General features: G+C 40.2%; 1 protein-coding gene across 1 annotated transcript in view; it reads left to right on the top strand.

The window, feature by feature from the left end:
• The window catches only part of LOC119942767 (transformation/transcription domain associated protein), a 160,482-nt gene that overhangs the window by 88,176 nt on the left and 55,338 nt on the right, over window positions 1-16,968 (top strand). The window contains exons 46-56 of the mRNA XM_038763700.1: window positions 1,652-1,798; window positions 2,680-2,882; window positions 4,187-4,308; window positions 4,601-4,814; window positions 7,047-7,226; window positions 8,857-9,003; window positions 10,605-10,724; window positions 11,052-11,339; window positions 11,425-11,562; window positions 12,644-12,756; window positions 13,515-13,650. Of these exons, the coding sequence (XP_038619628.1) occupies window positions 1,652-1,798; window positions 2,680-2,882; window positions 4,187-4,308; window positions 4,601-4,814; window positions 7,047-7,226; window positions 8,857-9,003; window positions 10,605-10,724; window positions 11,052-11,339; window positions 11,425-11,562; window positions 12,644-12,756; window positions 13,515-13,650 (1,808 nt within the window). The remainder of the gene's footprint in view (window positions 1-1,651; window positions 1,799-2,679; window positions 2,883-4,186; window positions 4,309-4,600; window positions 4,815-7,046; window positions 7,227-8,856; window positions 9,004-10,604; window positions 10,725-11,051; window positions 11,340-11,424; window positions 11,563-12,643; window positions 12,757-13,514; window positions 13,651-16,968) is intronic.

Raw genomic sequence — 16,968 nt, 5'->3', positions numbered from 1 at the left:
TTGGAGAATGAGCTATTTAGCCTAAGATTCCCGCTAAGTGAGGGCCAGGACTACCTAGTGAAGTTCCTAGTATAGTCCCTGGTCACACTCATTTTCAGAAGTCTGTGTGCTAATCAGATTAGGAGATTCCCTCTAGTAACAGATCCATCACTGAGGCTGAAGCCTGTTTGCTAAGCGTATTTATCAGACCAGCTAACCCTGTTTGCTCAAGGAAGGCATTGTAGGAATCTGACAAGAGTTTATGTAGACAATTTAGCTAGCGGGCATCAGTGAATGGTGGGATTCCCTGATTGGCAGGAGGTAGATTTTCTGATCTTAATTCGGAGCTTTTGAGTGTCCAAGGAGTGCATCATTCTGAGAAATACCAAAGTGCATCATACTGAGAAATGTTTCCGTACATTTCTACAGAATCAAGGCTGACCACAGTGGTCCTTAGTATTTTGTTTCCCCTCCCTGTGTTGGGGGGAGCAAGAGGTGAGGTAACTGATAGAAGAACTTTGTGGTTATTAAAGTCCCAAACAACACAGCTTTTATTGTTTATTGAGTTTATGTAACACTTATTGCAAAAACCATTCCCTGAGAAAGGCCACTAACAAAGAATCATTGCCATCTAAATTTAGAAATTTGTGTTGGAGCTACATGGTTAAATAGAGGTGAAACATTCAGGCGGTACCTGGTAAATTTGGGCAGTGTGGACAGCCAAACCAGATGATTCACCACTGGATTTATTGGGTAAATTATCTAGATTAATCAGTCATTGGTATTTATTGAGTGCTTATGGTATGTGCAGAGCACTGAACTAAGCATTAGGGAGAGTACAGTAGAGTTATTTGGCCCTATTTCCTGTCCTCATGGGATTTGCAAACTAGTGGAAGAGTTAGATAAAATAAATTACAGGTATGGGAAGCAACAGACTTTAAGGATACAGATTCTTAAGTACTTGGGGGTGTAAGGTGGGGCTAGTATCAAAGTGTTTACCGCGTTTGAACTTCAGTGCAAGGTGATGCAGAAGAAAGGATCCATAGAGTATGGAAATGAGACTCTTTGCTTTAGTTATACACCTGATTTAGATGTTTCCAGAATTCCTGGACAGCTCAAGAATAGCTTTCTTTTTCATTTTATTGGCTCCCCCAACAAGTCGTTTATTATAAGGAGCATTTTAAAAATTGTAATGTTTCCCTATATCAAAATTTCAGAACGATTCCTCTAGGTCTGTTAGGACTGTGTAAGATATTCAGAGTTTTGCTATGTAGACATTCTTTAAGGCAGGCTTGAAATTGTCCAAATTTGTAAACTACTTTAAACAGCGTGTATCCTTACTATTTTCTAAAATTGTCTGTGTAGTCAGCATTATTTCACTTAAGTAATTTTCTATTTGTCAGTGATTTTTGTAGAAAGTTCTAATTCAAAACATAATTTTTATCATCTTTTAAGTGTTTTACAGTTAGGACTGTTGCTCTTTCATTGACTCTGAAATTTCTTCTAAGTTAATTTAGACCTCAGTGTAATTAAAATGGATTATATCTTTCTATGTATGCACTTCACTAATATTAATTTTTTATTAATATTTTCCCATTATGGGCTTTTTATTGTAGCTTAAGAAGAATTTCATTATCTTTCTGTTAAAACTGTAAAAAAAAATATTTTTCAGGTACTTTAATGATTCTGAAGTCTGCCTGCAGTAACAACCCTAGCTACATAGACAGATTAATTTCTGTCTTCATGCGGTCCCTACAGAAGATGGTTAGAGATCACTTAAATCCACAAGCAGCATCAGGAACTGTAGAAGCAAACTCAGGTAACCTATTTGGTACACTATGATTTTCGATCGTATTTTTTTTCTTAACTAGAGGGCTGTTAGCTGGGGCTGTTAGTGCTATCATTTCGTAAAAGGTCAGAGACAAATAAGTACTGATTGGATATTGAGTAAGGGATGAAGACAAGTTGCAGATTTGGTAGTGAAAGCATGAAGAGATTTCCCCTCTAGGTGGCATTAATGGTGTAGAAAAATGAGTTTTGTTGCAAAATGTAACAGGGTGTTCCTCTGTTAAAGTAATGCCTTAATTTAGTTGTGCAGAAAATAGGTTTCCATACATTTCTACAGAATCAAGGCTGACCACAGTGGTCCTTAGTATTTTGTTTCACAACCCTTTCCCCCTCGCATTCCTAACAATAATTGTGGTATTTAAAGTCTTACTATGTGCCAAGCACGGGATTAGGTGCAAAGTAATCAGGTCAGATACAGTCCATCCCACATGAGGCTCACAGTCTAAAAGCGATGGAGGACAGGTATTGAATCTCTGTTTTGCAGTTGAGAAAATTGAGGCCCAGAGAAATAAAGTGACTTGCCCAAGCAGGCAAGTGGCAGAGCCTGGATTAGAACCCAGGCCCTCTGACTGCCAAGCATGGGCTCTCTGCACTAGAGCATGCTGCTTCTTTAAACCATTGTCTGCCTAAATTTTTAAAAGTCCCCTTTTAAGTGGAATCACAATATCAGAACTCCTGAGTAATAATAATGATGGCATTTGTTAAGCGCTTACCATGTGCCAAGCACTGAGTACTTTAGGGATAGTTTAGCTTATTGAAAAATGCCTCACTAAAATATCATTTTGCTTATGTTAAGTAAGGACAAAAACTGTACATATTTTATATGTTATAGAGTGTACTTCTCTGCATTAGCAGGTACAAGTGAACTGGTGATGTTGAGTTTGGACCTTGTGAAAACTCGCCTTGCTGTAATGAGCATGGAAATGAGGAAGAACTTCATTCAAGCTATTCTGACATCACTCATTGAAAAATCATCTGATGCAAAGATTCTTCGTGCTGTTGTAAAAATTGTGGAAGAATGGGTTAAAAATAATTCTCCTCTGGCAGCCAATCAGGTAAACAATTAAGTGGAGATGGTGGGTTACGTCTCCTGCTTTAATTCAAGTCCATTTTCTTTCACCCAGTCTCAGTGGACATAGAGAACTGGTTAGTTGACCTGTAGCCTCCTCTTTCTCGAAGGATCGATTTTTGAACTCTTTAGCCATCACTGTTGCTCATCTCTTAACTCTTTACACCCATTTTAATGTGCAGTGACCAAAGCTGGACAGGATACTTAGTTTGAGGTCTGACCAGTGCATTTGTGTGTGTGTGTGTGTGTGTGTGTGTGTGTGTGTGTGTGTGTGTGTATGTATATGTGTATGTATTCAATATACAAATATATATCTAATTATAAACAATATATATGATTGTATGTAATATACGATTACTTCCTGATCACTTCATGAACATATTCCTGTTCATATATCTATAAAGCATGCCATTTGTCTTAAACTTTTCATTATTGTAAAGTTCAGCCTTTAGTTGTTACTAATCTTTTCATTGAGAGATTAAGGCCAAAAGTGAAAACCAGATTCTGAATTGCTAAAAAAATTGTGCTTGCAATGTGTTGATTTTAAAATCAAGCAAAATAAGTTGTTATTAATAATAATAATAACAGTAATGATAGTGGTATTAAGTGCTACAGTACTAAGCGCTGGATTAGATACAAGATAATCAAGTTGGATAATAAAGTCCTTGTCCCACATGGGGCTCACAGACTAAGTGGGATAAGTAGGCTTACTGAGAACCCACTGAGGGACCTGAATATCTCATCTATCACAGTGCTTAGCACATAGAGCCTGACAAATTCAATAATAATAATAGTAATAATAATGATTGTGGTATTTGTTAAGCATTTTCTATGTGCCAGACATTGTACTAAGCATTAGGATGGATAGATGCACATTGAGTTGGACATAGTCCCTGTCCCACAAGGGGCTCACAGTCTTAATCCTATTTTTACAGATGAGGTAACTGAGGCACAGAGAACTGAAGTGACTTGCCTAAGGTCATACAGCAGATGAGCGGCCGAGCTGGAATTAGGACCCAGGTCCTTCCGACTTCCAGGCCTCGTGTCTTTCCCACTAGGCCACGCTGATGGTTGTCATTAGGAAGGAGAACAGATTCAGATGCATGTGCTCAGGGCTGTAGTTTTACATTTAAAGTACGATGTGGTTCCAGTGCACTGGATTGTAGTTTAGGGATGTGCACTGACTTGTAGTTTAGGGATTTTTTTAAAAAGATAGAAAGCTATTGAAATGGTTTCTGAATGTTTTTTTCTCAAATTGGGAAAATTAATTGTATTTTTTTTCCAACTCAGACCCCCACTCTTCGAGAAAAGTCCATCTTGCTAGTGAAAATGATGACCTACATTGAAAAGCGGTTTCCAGAAGACCTTGAATTAAATGCCCAGTTCTTGGACTTGGTTAACTATGTCTATAGGTAATTATGGCAATTAATCAAATATGGCAGATTATTGGTTTATAATGTGTGCTATATCTGGCCACTGTAAAGTGTCATTTATCTTCTAGTTATGAGTAAATTAAAAAGTTTCTTAATATTAAATCAACTGATATGCTGATGGGCTCCCTGTCCAAGCCGTAAATGGGCTACGAGAGCACATTCTAAAGTTACTTTTGAGTCTTACTTTACATGTTGGCACTTAAGTGTTTTGGGGGGAATTTTAGGTGGGCTAGGCTATTGTTTTCAACAGACTGTATATTTTTTATTACAGGGATGAAAATCTGTCTGGGAGCGAGCTCACTGCGAAACTAGAGCCTGCCTTCCTTTCAGGATTACGCTGTGCTCAGCCACTCATCAGAGCCAAATTTTTTGAGGTCTTTGACAACTCCATGAAGCGTCGGGTCTATGAACGTCTGCTTTATGTGACCTGCTCTCAAAACTGGGAGGCCATGGGCAACCACTTTTGGATCAAACAGTGCATAGAGGTAGGACAAACGTCTTAAAACATGGTGTGACCTGCTGTATGGACATTGGATGACCATCTACCAGAGAAGCAGCATGGCTCAGTGGAAAGAGCCCAGGCTTTGGAGTCAGAGGTCATGGGTTCAAATCTTGGCTCCGCCAGTTGTCAGCTGTGTGACTTTGGGCAAGTCACTTAACTTCTCTGTGCCTCAGTTACCTCATCTGTAAAAATGGGGATTAAAACTGTGAGCCCCCCCCAGGGACAACCTGTTCACCTTGTAACCTCCCCAGCACTTAGAACAGTGCTTTGCACATAATAAGCGCTTAACAAATACCATCGTCATCATCATCATCATCATCTGCATTGTATGTCTCAAGGTGCATTGTAAAGAATAGGGCTGTAGGCCATTCCCCAGAATTGCCCTGGCTGTAACTGACACTACAGATGTCAAGCTAGATATAAAAATTCAAAGAATGCTTTCAATTTCCCATGGTACTGCTGAGTGTTAGACACCTCATTTAGAGCCAAAGATCATAGTCATGATACTTATAGTCTCCCCACCTCTGAAGCTATTACTAAGGTCACATCTCTTTCAAAAGGCCTTCCCCAGTTAAGCCCTCTTTTCCCTGCCTTGCTCTCCCTTCTGCCTCGTCTGTGCACTTGGATATGTGACCTCTGGGCATTTGTTATTCACCCCTCCCCTAATTCCACAACACTTATGTACATATCTCTAAATTATACATGTTATTTACATGAATGTCTATCTCCCCTTCCAGACTCTAAGCTTGTTATAGGTGGGGAATGTTTCTGCTAATGCATTTGTATTGTACTCTCCCAAGCGCTTATCATCATCATCAATCGTATTTATTGAGAACTTACTGTGTGCAGGGCACTGTACTAAGCGCTTGGGAAGTACAAGTTGGCAACATATAGAGACAGTCCCTACCCAACAGTGGGCTCACAGTCTAAAAGGGGGAGACAGAGAACAAAACCAAACATACTAACAAAATAAAATAAATAGAATAGATATGTACAGGTAAAATAAATAAATAGAGTAACAAATATGTACAAACATATATACATATATACAGGTGCTGTGGGGAAGGGAAGGAGGTAAGATGGGGGGGATGGAGAAGGGGATGAGGGGGAGAGGAAGGAAGGGGCTCATTCTGGGAAGGCCTCCTGGAGGAGGTGAGCTCTCAGTAGGGCCTTGAAGGGAGGAAGAGAGCTAGCTTGGCGGATGGGCAGAGGAAGGGCATTCCAGGCCCGGGGGATGACGTGGGCCGGGGGTCGATGGCAGGACAGGCGAGAACGAGGTACGGTGAGGAGAACGAGGTACGGTGAGGACTAACTCACCGTAACGAGGTACGGTAAGCGTTTAGTACAGTGCTCTGCATTTAGCAAGCAGTAAATACTATTAATTGGTAGAACCACCCTAGCCCCCACTGGGGACCTTGAATGAAGTACATCTGCAACTTAACATGGCACCCCCGAGGTCAACTTGGCAATCTCAGAGTACCACAAGCATTGGAGGAAGGTATAGAAGAAACGGGGTGGCTGCCAGTGGCCGAGAGCTACACTTCCTCCTTTTGTATTGTTGGAATAATGTCCTCTATAGATGTGCCAGTCATGGCAAGTGAAATCAGAGAGCACACTGTTCTGTCCTCTGCTGTCCTGATAAGATGACGGAGGATGCCCTCCAAAGACTCGAACCCTCCTCTCCTCAGTGTAGGGGGAATGGACTGTGGTTATTGGGTTTTCTACTCTTTGATCTCTCAACTCAGTGTGAAATACCAAAGGCAAGCTTGAAAGAGTGAGGCCCCTAGAAGTATCATCTAATGTGTAGACCCTTAATCCTGAAAATTTCCACAGAACTTTTTATTTTGGTGGATCCTGAGGTACTTGAACTGAGCCTTCATTTGCAGTTTCAATAAGGCTCAGTTCCGTGATATTTCCTAGGAATGGATTACTGGCATTGCCATCTATTAATCTCACCCTTTACACTGCAAACTTGTTTTGGACAGGGAAGATGTCTACTAACTCTGTATTGTATTGTACTCTCCCATGCACTGGCAGACACATTTCCTGCCCATAATGAGCATACAGCCTAAAGGGGCAGATTGTGTACACAGTTAGCCCTCAACAAATACCAGTGATTATGTAGACATCTGTGGATGGGGAACATCTAAGTACCATTTTAACCATGTATGTGTTTTTTAAATCCTTTCCCTTTCATCTTTCAAAAATATTTTAGCTCCTGTTGGCAGTTTGCGAGAAAAACACGACAATTGGTACAAGTTGTCAGGGCGCAATGCTGCCATCTATCACTAATGTCATCAACCTAGCTGACAGCCACGACCGGGCAGCATTTGCCATGGTAACCCACGTCAAACAGGAACCCCGGGAGAGGGAGAATAGTGAATCCAAAGAAGAGGTAACATTGTTCTTATTGCTTTTTCTTCAAAAGGGATTGAGATGTCTTTTTCCGAGTGAAAGGTTTATGCAAGCAGAGATTATTGGTCAAAGGCAATGGTTTTAGACGTGACTTATTCTGAAAATCCTAAATGAGAATTATTATTTAAAAAGAAATCACGATTTCTCACTCTTTTCATTTTCCCCTTTGATCTTAATGGGTGGAAAACCTTGGGAGTAATTGCTCTATTTGGTACTGGGAAGCAGCAGTTGCTGAAAGGAAAGCTGGTATCTCAGCAACTCTTGTCTCCAAGATACTTTACTGATTATGGGAATTAGTGACAAATACATTACAGTCATCTGCTCATAGAATCCTCACCCTTAACACACACACGCACAAACGCACACACTCTCTCTCTATTTCTCTCCCCCCAACCCCACCACTAGAAACACTAGTTGGATTCTATCTACTCAGACCCCAAGCCCAGGCACTGGCATGAAATCTTTAAAACAGGCACCAGGAATTCATAGTGGCTTTTGTGGTTATTTGGGTGAACTGTAATGGGGTCTCATATTGGCAAGGCCCAGGTATCAGAATTGCAGTTCAACAGATCCTTGGTTCAGGGACTAAATAGTATTGATTTGGGGATTTTAGTTCTTTGGGGGATGAGCTTTCCAGAAGTCGAGTACATTTTTGTCCGTGGCATTGTGTTATTAGGAGGAAAAGAACCATCCAAATTTAAGTAGATCATCTCTGCCATACACTTCAGAGGTCCATGGGTGTGCTGTCTTTTTCATTTATTTCTGAAGAAGTGGAAGAAAAAATTGCCCACATAGCTGGAGGCTTAATAGAGCATTTAAAGGCTAAACCAAAATCTTATGCTTGAACCACTTTTTTGGTTAGTGTTTGTGTGTGGGTAAAAAGGTATCTGGTTGACTTCCTTTGTCTTTTAATAATCATCCTGTGTGATACAAACTATAAAGGCATTAAAGCCTTGTAGTCTTCAGGCACTTCAGAATTTGTGAGAGGATAAAAATGGTTATGAAATGGGAAGAGTTTGGGGACTAATGGATAATACAGCCACTTCAGGGTTCAGGGGGAAATGAATAGAAGACATCACTGGCAGAGTAGTTTGGTAATCAAATATTGTATGACTTCCAGAAAGCTCTGGGCAGCTGGAAATTGGAGTGCAGGTGGGGGTTAAGCCTCTTTGGAATTCTATTGAACAAGATCTTGCTCCAAGATTATGTGCTATTCCTTTAACAGCCCTCATCTGATTGGAAAAAGGCTGCTAAGTAAATTTGTCACATATTGCATATTTTATTTGATTAAATTTGTCTACCCAACTTTGATTTATCCTTTGTTTTAACTTGGCTATTTTTAATTTGTTAGTATAAATTAAATTTCTAAAAAGCTAGATGTGAAACAATGTGAAATGTTTGTTGACTGAAAAAGTAAGACTATAATGGAAATAATGGTTTAGTTTTGCTATAAAAGCTCAAGGATGACTGACAAAATCAGCATCAAAATTATTTTCAGGAAACTGTCCCAAACTCAGGGACAGAAATGCTTTAGGAGATCTATAGGAAATGACCTCTGCTGATTAGACCTAAAAATCTAACTATTTTTATTAAACTTTACTTCTGTTTAGGATGTGGAGATAGACATTGAACTAGCTCCAGGAGATCAGACTAGCACACCCAAAACCAAAGAACTTTCTGAAAAAGACATTGGCAACCAATTACATATGTTGACCAACAGACATGACAAGTTCCTGGACTCCCTTCGGGAAGTGAAGGTTTGTGTTTCCATTGGAACAGGAGTACAGTTCCTGAAAAGCTGCAGTTGGAAATCCTAAATTGTCCATTCATAGTAAATTCAGTATTTTTTCTCTCTTCTCTGTTTCTGTTTTTTCTGAGATCAGTCAATCATATTTATTGAGTGCTCACTTGTGTGCAAGAGCACTGTACTAAGTGCTTGGGAAAGCACTACAGACTACAGAGTTGGTAGACACAATCCATGCCCACAACAAGAGTATCATCAATCGTATTTATTGAGCGCTTATTGTGTGCAGAGCACTGTACTAAACGCTTGAAGAGTACAGTCTAGAGGGGGATCGTTTGTTATAGCCCTTGAAATACTATGTAGTCATTTTAAATTGAGAATGTGGAACCCAAATCATAAAGTTGCTAAGTGAAAGTATTTCTTTTGAAAACTATGCCTTAGGAAAATTAATTCCAAATTGTCTTGGGCGGAAAGAAGATAATGTTCCCAATCATTCAGTCAATCAGTGGTATTTATTGAATGCTATGTGCAGAGCACTGTACTAAGTGCTTAAGAGAGTACAATACTACAGAATTAGTAGACTCTTTCCCTGTCCCAATTAGCATCTAGAAAGAAATGTTCTTGAAAGAGGGAAAAAGTCAAGGTAGATTATCTTGTATTATTAGGTGCAGTGTGTTCTCTTTTGAATGCAGCCTGAGTGATAAATAATGCGTAAGCATGTATGACTATTTTGGTCTCTTCCCACAGACCATATGTATGTATCTTTAAACTTTGTTGCTTCCCCCAACCTTTAATTTATTTCAGTATCAGTTTTACCTGGTAGAATGCAAGGTCCTTACGAGCAGCATTTGACCTAAGCTCGTTGTGGGCAGGATCTCCCAAGCACTTAGTACAGTGCTTTGTACACAGTAAACACTCAATAAATATGATTGATTGACCGTTAACTCTGAACTCTCCCAAACACCTGGTATACTACTCTACACAAACAATTAATATTGTTGATTGAATCCCCCCAAAATTTAGATTTTAGATACGAAGGGTATTTTGTGAGTTTGTTAAAAAAAAAAAAAAAAAAATCAAATATGAGTTTGCCTACCCCATAAATCCTAAATTAAAAAAAAAAATTAGAAAGCAATAATCCCATGTGATACCAACTCAAGACTCTAAGAATTAAGATTATAATTAAATATGTGGAGGAATAATCATAGTTAAAATACTGGTCACAAAAAGATTAAAAGAAAGATGTTACTTCATTATGCAGTATTTGTTGGATAAGATTATGGAAAGAAATGCTTGGACATAGAATGAGATTTTTGAGGATTATTTCTACTTTTAAATGTTTTGAGGTAAAATATTGTAACGTCATTGAAAAGCAGAGTCCTCTGTTAAATGTCATTGAACTACATCTATTATTAAATGATGGTATCTAATTAGATTTTCTAAAACGCATACAGTCTAGAAGAGGGAAGACAGTCAACAAAACAAGTAAACAGGCATCATATAAATAGAATTATAGATATATAATATATACGTGTGGGGAATGGGGGATCTGTTTTGGGGGGTTTTTTGGTATAAATCTGTGAATCAAAAACTAATAGCTCTTTGTATCTTTAGACTGGGGCACTACTCAGTGCTTTTGTCCAGCTGTGCCATATTTCCACAACATTAGCTGAAAAGACTTGGATCCAGCTTTTTGCCAGATTATGGAAAATTCTGTCCGATCGACAGCAACATGTGAGCATTAAAAAAGTATTTAGCTATTGTTGACATGCCACCTCCCTTTCTCTTAAAGATATTGTTAAGCCATTACTTGCCTCATTACTGTCGGTGAATACCATTAATAATCAAATCATGTATCTCAGTACTTAATGTTTATGAAAGGTGCCGTTGAACAAATTCAAATGTGGGCAAAGAAAATTGGCACCTTCGTCCAGAGAGCCAATTTTGAAAATAAAATTCTAAATTTGTTGAGAATAGAGAATTGATGTGTACTGGTTTCAAGAAATGATTGTTTCAAGAAATGATTTTTTTTTGTTTGCTTTTTTAATCCCTTTATTTTAGGCACTGGCGGGTGAAATAAGCCCATTCTTGTGCAGTGGGAGTCACCAAGTCCAGAGGGATTGCCAGCCAAGCGCTTTGAACTGCTTCGTGGAAGCTATGTCCCAGTGTGTCCCTCCCATCCCTATCCGACCCTGTGTGCTGAAATATTTGGGCAAGACTCATAATCTCTGGTTCCGATCCACATTAATGCTCGAGCACCAAGCTTTTGAAAAAGGACTAAGTCTCCAAATTAAGCCTAAACAGACCACAGAATTTTATGAGCAAGAGAGCATTACACCACCTCAGCAAGTAAGTCATGCTTTTAGAAAAGTATCATGTTTGTTGTATGGAGAACATTTAATCCCATGCAAATCTAATATGTGCCATCTTTTAGGAAATACTGGATTCACTTGCTGAACTTTACTCACTGTTGCAAGAGGAGGATATGTGGGCTGGTTTATGGCAAAAACGCTGCAAATTTCCTGAGACAGCCACAGCTATTGCATATGAACAGCATGGATTTTTTGAGCAGGTAACCATTTGTCAACACAGTGAAGTTACTCATTTGGTAAGGAACTGTTGGAACAGTTACACCATAGCGTAGTGGAAAGTACATGGGTTTAGGAGTCAGGAGACCTGGATTCTGATCCCAACTCTGCCACTTACCTGCTGGGTGATCTTGGGCAAGTCACTTCACTCCTTTGTGCTTCTGTTTCCTCTACTGTAAAATGGGGATGCAGTACTGTTCTCCCTCCTACTTAAAACTGGGAGCCCGATGAAGGACAGGGACTCTGACCGGCCTGATTATCTTATATCTACCCCAACAATTAGTACAGTGTTTGGTACCTAGTAAATGCTTAACAAATATTATCAGTATTACTATTTAAGGGCCATATAATAATTATGTCATGTATTAAGGACTGATCAGGTACCTGGCACTCTGCAATGCGCTGGAGTCTTTATCTTATACAAGTCTCATGAACTAAGTAGAGTAAATCACCACAGCTGAATGAATTGTACCTATTTTAATAAAACAGTAGCACTCTATGAGATATTAGAGAACATATAAAAAGCATAAGATGTGATCCTTGCCCTTGAGCTTTCAAATTTAATAGAAGATAGACACTGAACAGCGACCCATAGTTAAGAATGAGAGTAGCCTGAACTAATAGCACAGATGAATCAGTCAGTAACAACTAAATAAGCAGGTGCATATGTGGGTGGTTAATGGGAGGGATGGTTGGGGAAATGGGGACCTAATTTAGGTTGTGTTTCTTGGATGAAATGGCTTTTTAAACAGATGCATTGAAGTTCTAGATAATCCAGAAAGGTAATGATTTATTCTTTCATTGCAGATAAATTATTTCACTTTTTCCTCATCTTTCTTTTCCCCTTCTCTCTTCCCCTGTGCCTTAATGGAGGTTTTGTGAATTATGAACTGGTCAGCAAAAGGCAGGTAGCCAAATTCATGGGGGAGATGTAGAGGGAAAGGAAGGTGGATGGTTAAATTACCCTGGATAAATTTAGTGTTGCCTATGGATGAAAATGCTTTCTCTCTTTCTATTTGTGTTTATAGAATGGCAAGACACTAAATATTAAGAACTGTTTTTTAGGCACAAGAATCCTATGAAAAAGCAATGGAGAAAGCCAAAAAGGAACATGAACGGAATAATGCGTCTCCTGCTATCTTCCCAGAATACCAGCTGTGGGAAGACCATTGGATTCGGTAGGAGTTTAAAATTGTTATATTTCAAAGCATTTGCTATTGGAAAGCTTCAGAAGAACAACACTGGAAAACAAGCACTGAGGTTGTTTGAAAACACCGCTTTTAAGAGCCAAAAAAACCCTCAAAAAATTTCAACTGCAACTAAAAGCTGTAGGGAATTTGTAATACAACTGTTGCTATTCTTTTGCTAAATTGTTTATAAAATCCTGCCAAAGCGTATTTGCATTGGTGGAAAATTAGGTGATGTTTGTTCTTCCTTTGAGATTGGTACATTGGAGCTTTACAAGTAAAGTAGAGCTTCGTAGTTCTTTATTTCTTTGTGTAGAAATATTATCTTTGTTTTAGTGGTTTCTCATATTAATGGAGCTTTTGAAAATGATGTAGTAAAATAGGAATTAGCAAAATACTATTTAAATCTGTAATACGGTTGCCATGCGATTTTAAAAATCTCATTATTAATATGCCAAATGTTAGTATTACCCCTAATAGTTGGCCTCCTCTAGTTAGTTAACTATTCACCTTTTGGAGAAAATAAACTCCTTTGCAGTTTAGTGCCCTGGCGATGTTTTTTAAATTGTGCTTAAACAAAAAGTCTGAGCATATTTTACCTACTGAGGGAGCCTCCTTAATTACTGGGGCTTTGACATTTATGCAGCATCTTTCCTTCTCTGAGGAAAAGCTATAAATTACTTGATCACCTTTTTCTCTTTGTGACTGGTGGGTAAAAGGGCAGCTGAAACTTGTTCTCATTTTTGTAGCTGCTCTAAGGAGTTGAACCAGTGGGAGGCTTTGACAGAATACGGGCAGTCGAAAGGTCATATAAATCCTTATCTCGTATTGGAATGTGCTTGGAGAGTGTCAAACTGGACAGCCATGAAGGAGGCGTTAGTTCAGGTAAGATTCCCCCAGCCCCATTTGAAGACGTGCTTCACTTAAGGTGTTTGTACCTTCCACATTATGCTGAGTACACTTCTACAGTCAGCATTGTAAACTCATTTCACAAAAATAGTGGATGTCTCTTAGGGGATTTCTTCTGACTGAAGATACAGCTGGGGATTTGGGCAGTCGAAGTAAGTTTTATCTATGTAGTAAATTACCTTGGTTATCTAGGAGTCATAAGCAGTATTTATTGTGCTCTAAGCAGAATGCTTATTAAGTACTTGGGGGACATGCAAAGGAGGTATTAACACAAACTCATGCAGTTTGAGGCCTTCTTACTATCTGGATGTTGGGATGGTCACTTATATGACTGTTGTACTGAGGTGTGAGGAGCCTGAAACTTTACCAAGCTGCCTTATTGTTCAAGTATTTATCATTGTCCTCAATTGTATTCTCATTTTTCTCAAAAATTGCATTTTTTCTCAGTGTTCATTACTCTGTTTGGCACACATTAGGGGTTTTCATAAATTATTTCAAGTATATACTGATGAATTTCTCATCTTCCCACTCAAACCCTATCCCCCCGACTTGCCCATCACAGTAGACAGCACCACCATCCTTCCTGTCTCACAAGCCTTTACCTTGACGTTGTCCTCAATTTATCTCTCTCATTCAACCCACATGTTCAGTCTGTCACCAAATTCTGTCAGTTCAACCTTCACAGCATAGCTAAAATCCATCCTTTCCTCTTTTTCCAAACTGCCACTATGTTAATCCAAACTCTTATCCAAGCCTGGCTTTATTGCTTGCATCAGTCTCCTTCCTGACCTTCTTGCCTTCTGTCTCTCCCCACTCTAGTCCATACTTCACTCTGTTTTTCCTTGCCATCAACTTTAAAGCACTCAATCACCTTGTCCCCTCCTACCTCTCCTCGCTACTCTCCTACTACAATCCAGTTTGCACACTTCGTTTCTCTAATGCCAACCTACTCATTGAACCTCAGTCTTGTCTCTCTCATTGCCAACCTCTCGCCCACATCCTGCCTCTGGCCTGGAACACCCTCTCTCTTCATATTCAACAGACAATTACTCTCCCCCAACTTCAAAGCCTTATCTTCTCCAAGAGACCTTCCCTGACTAAGCCTTCTTTTACTTTTCATCCACTCCCTTCTGCCTTGCCCTGACTTCCTCCCTTTATTCATTCCCTCCTCCCAGCCCCAGAGCACTTATGTACATATCCATAGTTCATTCATTTATATTAATGTCTGTTTCCCCTTCTAGACTGTAAGCTCATTGTAGGCAGGAATGTGTCTGTGTTTGTTTTATTTTACTCTCCCAAGTGCTTAGTACGGTGCTCTGCACACAGTAAGCACTCAGTAAATACAATTGATTGATTGCCCTGATGATTTACTCTTTCAATCCATTCCCAATCCTGAAGAACCATCAGTGGTTGCCCATCCATCTCCGCATCCAACAGAAACTTGTTACCATTAACTTTACAGCACTCCATCATCATGCCCAAGGTCACAGGATAGTTAAGTGACTTGCCTAAGGTCACACAACAGGCCACTGGCAGAGCCGGTATTAGAACCCAGGTCTTCTGATTCCCAGGCCTGTGCTCTTTCCACGAGGCCATGCTGACCCTTGTTGCTTAAGAGCTTTAAGGATGAGGGTTCAATACATAGGTGATGCCGTGAATCGGGGGAGATGGGGTAGAGATGAAAGATTAGAAAGGCTTCCTGGAGGAGATGTGATTTTACATATTAAACTCGTGGGCAGAGAAATTAGCAAAGGATTGGGAAAAAATGTACCATTGAAAATAGACAAGGTCTCTGGCCTTCAAGGGGCTCACAGTCTAAAAGTGTGGAATGGAAGAGGGGATGGGTGACGGTCATAAGAATACAACAAAAATAGAAATCCATAAACAATGAGAACAGCATTTTCTGTGTGTGTGGTATCTGTTAAATGCTTACTGTGTGTCATGCACCATTTGTTCTAAGCACTGGGGTATATATAAAATATCCGGATTTGACACAATCCCTGTCCCAGGCAGTCTTAATCCCCATTTTACAGATGAGGTAACTGAGGCTCAGAGAAGTGAAGTGACTTGCCCAAGGTCACAAAGCGGAGAAATGGTGGAACTGGGATTAGAACAAGGCCCTCTGGTTCCCAGGCCCATGCTCTTTTAACTAGGCCACACTGCTTCTCGATATAGGCAGGAAGATGGGTAGGACACTGTGACTGGAGGAACAGTGTTTTGGGCTCGTCCTGGCTCAAAGTCCCGCAGCCTGTGCCATGGCTACAGTCATTTATTCATTCATTCATTCAATCGTATTTATTGAGCGCTTACTGTGTGCAGAGCAGTGTTCTAAGCGCTTGGGAAGTACAAGTTGGCAACATGTAGAGACGGTCCCTACCCAACAACGGGCTCACAGTCTAGAAGGGGGAGACAGACAACAAAACAAAACATATTAACAAAATAAAATAAATAGAATAGTAAATATGTACAAGTAAAATAGAGTAATAAATCTGTACAAACATATATACAGGTGCTGTGGGGAGGGGAAGGAGGTAGGACGGGGGGCTGAGGAGGGGTAGAGGAAGGAGGGGGCTCAGTGTGGGAAGGCCTCCTGGAGGAGGTGACCTCTCAGTAGGGCTTTGAAGGGAGGAGGAGAGCTAGCTTGGCAGATGTGCAGAAGTAGGGCATTCCAGGCAAGGGGGAGGACGTGGGCCGGGGGTCGACGGCGGGACAGGTGAGAACGAGGCACAGTGAGGAGGTTAGCGGCAGAGGAGCGGAGGATGTGGGCCAGGCTGTAGAAGGAAAGAAGGGAGGTGAGGTAGGAGGGGGCGAGGTGATAGCCTTGAGAGCCTAGAGAGAGTGAGGAGGTTTTTGCCTGATGCGTAGGTTGATATAGTGGATATAGTGGCAGACATGGCATCCCAACCTTTGAATACCTGATACCTCTGCTTCCTCGCCCTTCCACTTGAAGTAGAAGGGTAGCCGCCCCAGTTCCAAGACTCCTCATTCTGCCATAACGTGTGTTTTCATTACATGCTTGGGATAGAATGTGACAGCAGAATTAAGGAAAGTTCTTCTAACAGTATGTGCCTGCCTGGATGTCGCTCTGTGTGGTATTGGAATAAATTGTTGCATGTGCACACTTGATATTAGGCACAGTGGGGAGTATACTGTGATGCAAATTTTCCATAATGGGGTATCCTTCAAGAGTGCTGGGTGACCTTGGGCTAGTCACTTCACTTCTCTGTGTCTCAGTAACCTCATCTGTAAAATGGGGATTGAGACTGTGAGCCCCATGTGAGACAGGGACTTTGT

The sequence above is a fragment of the Tachyglossus aculeatus genome, chromosome 21, assembly GCF_015852505.1.
Source record: "Tachyglossus aculeatus isolate mTacAcu1 chromosome 21, mTacAcu1.pri, whole genome shotgun sequence".
Classification (NCBI taxonomy): Eukaryota; Metazoa; Chordata; class Mammalia; order Monotremata; family Tachyglossidae; genus Tachyglossus; species Tachyglossus aculeatus.
Note: the sequence above shows the minus strand (reverse complement) of the source record. Positions and strands in the feature narration are given on the sequence as shown.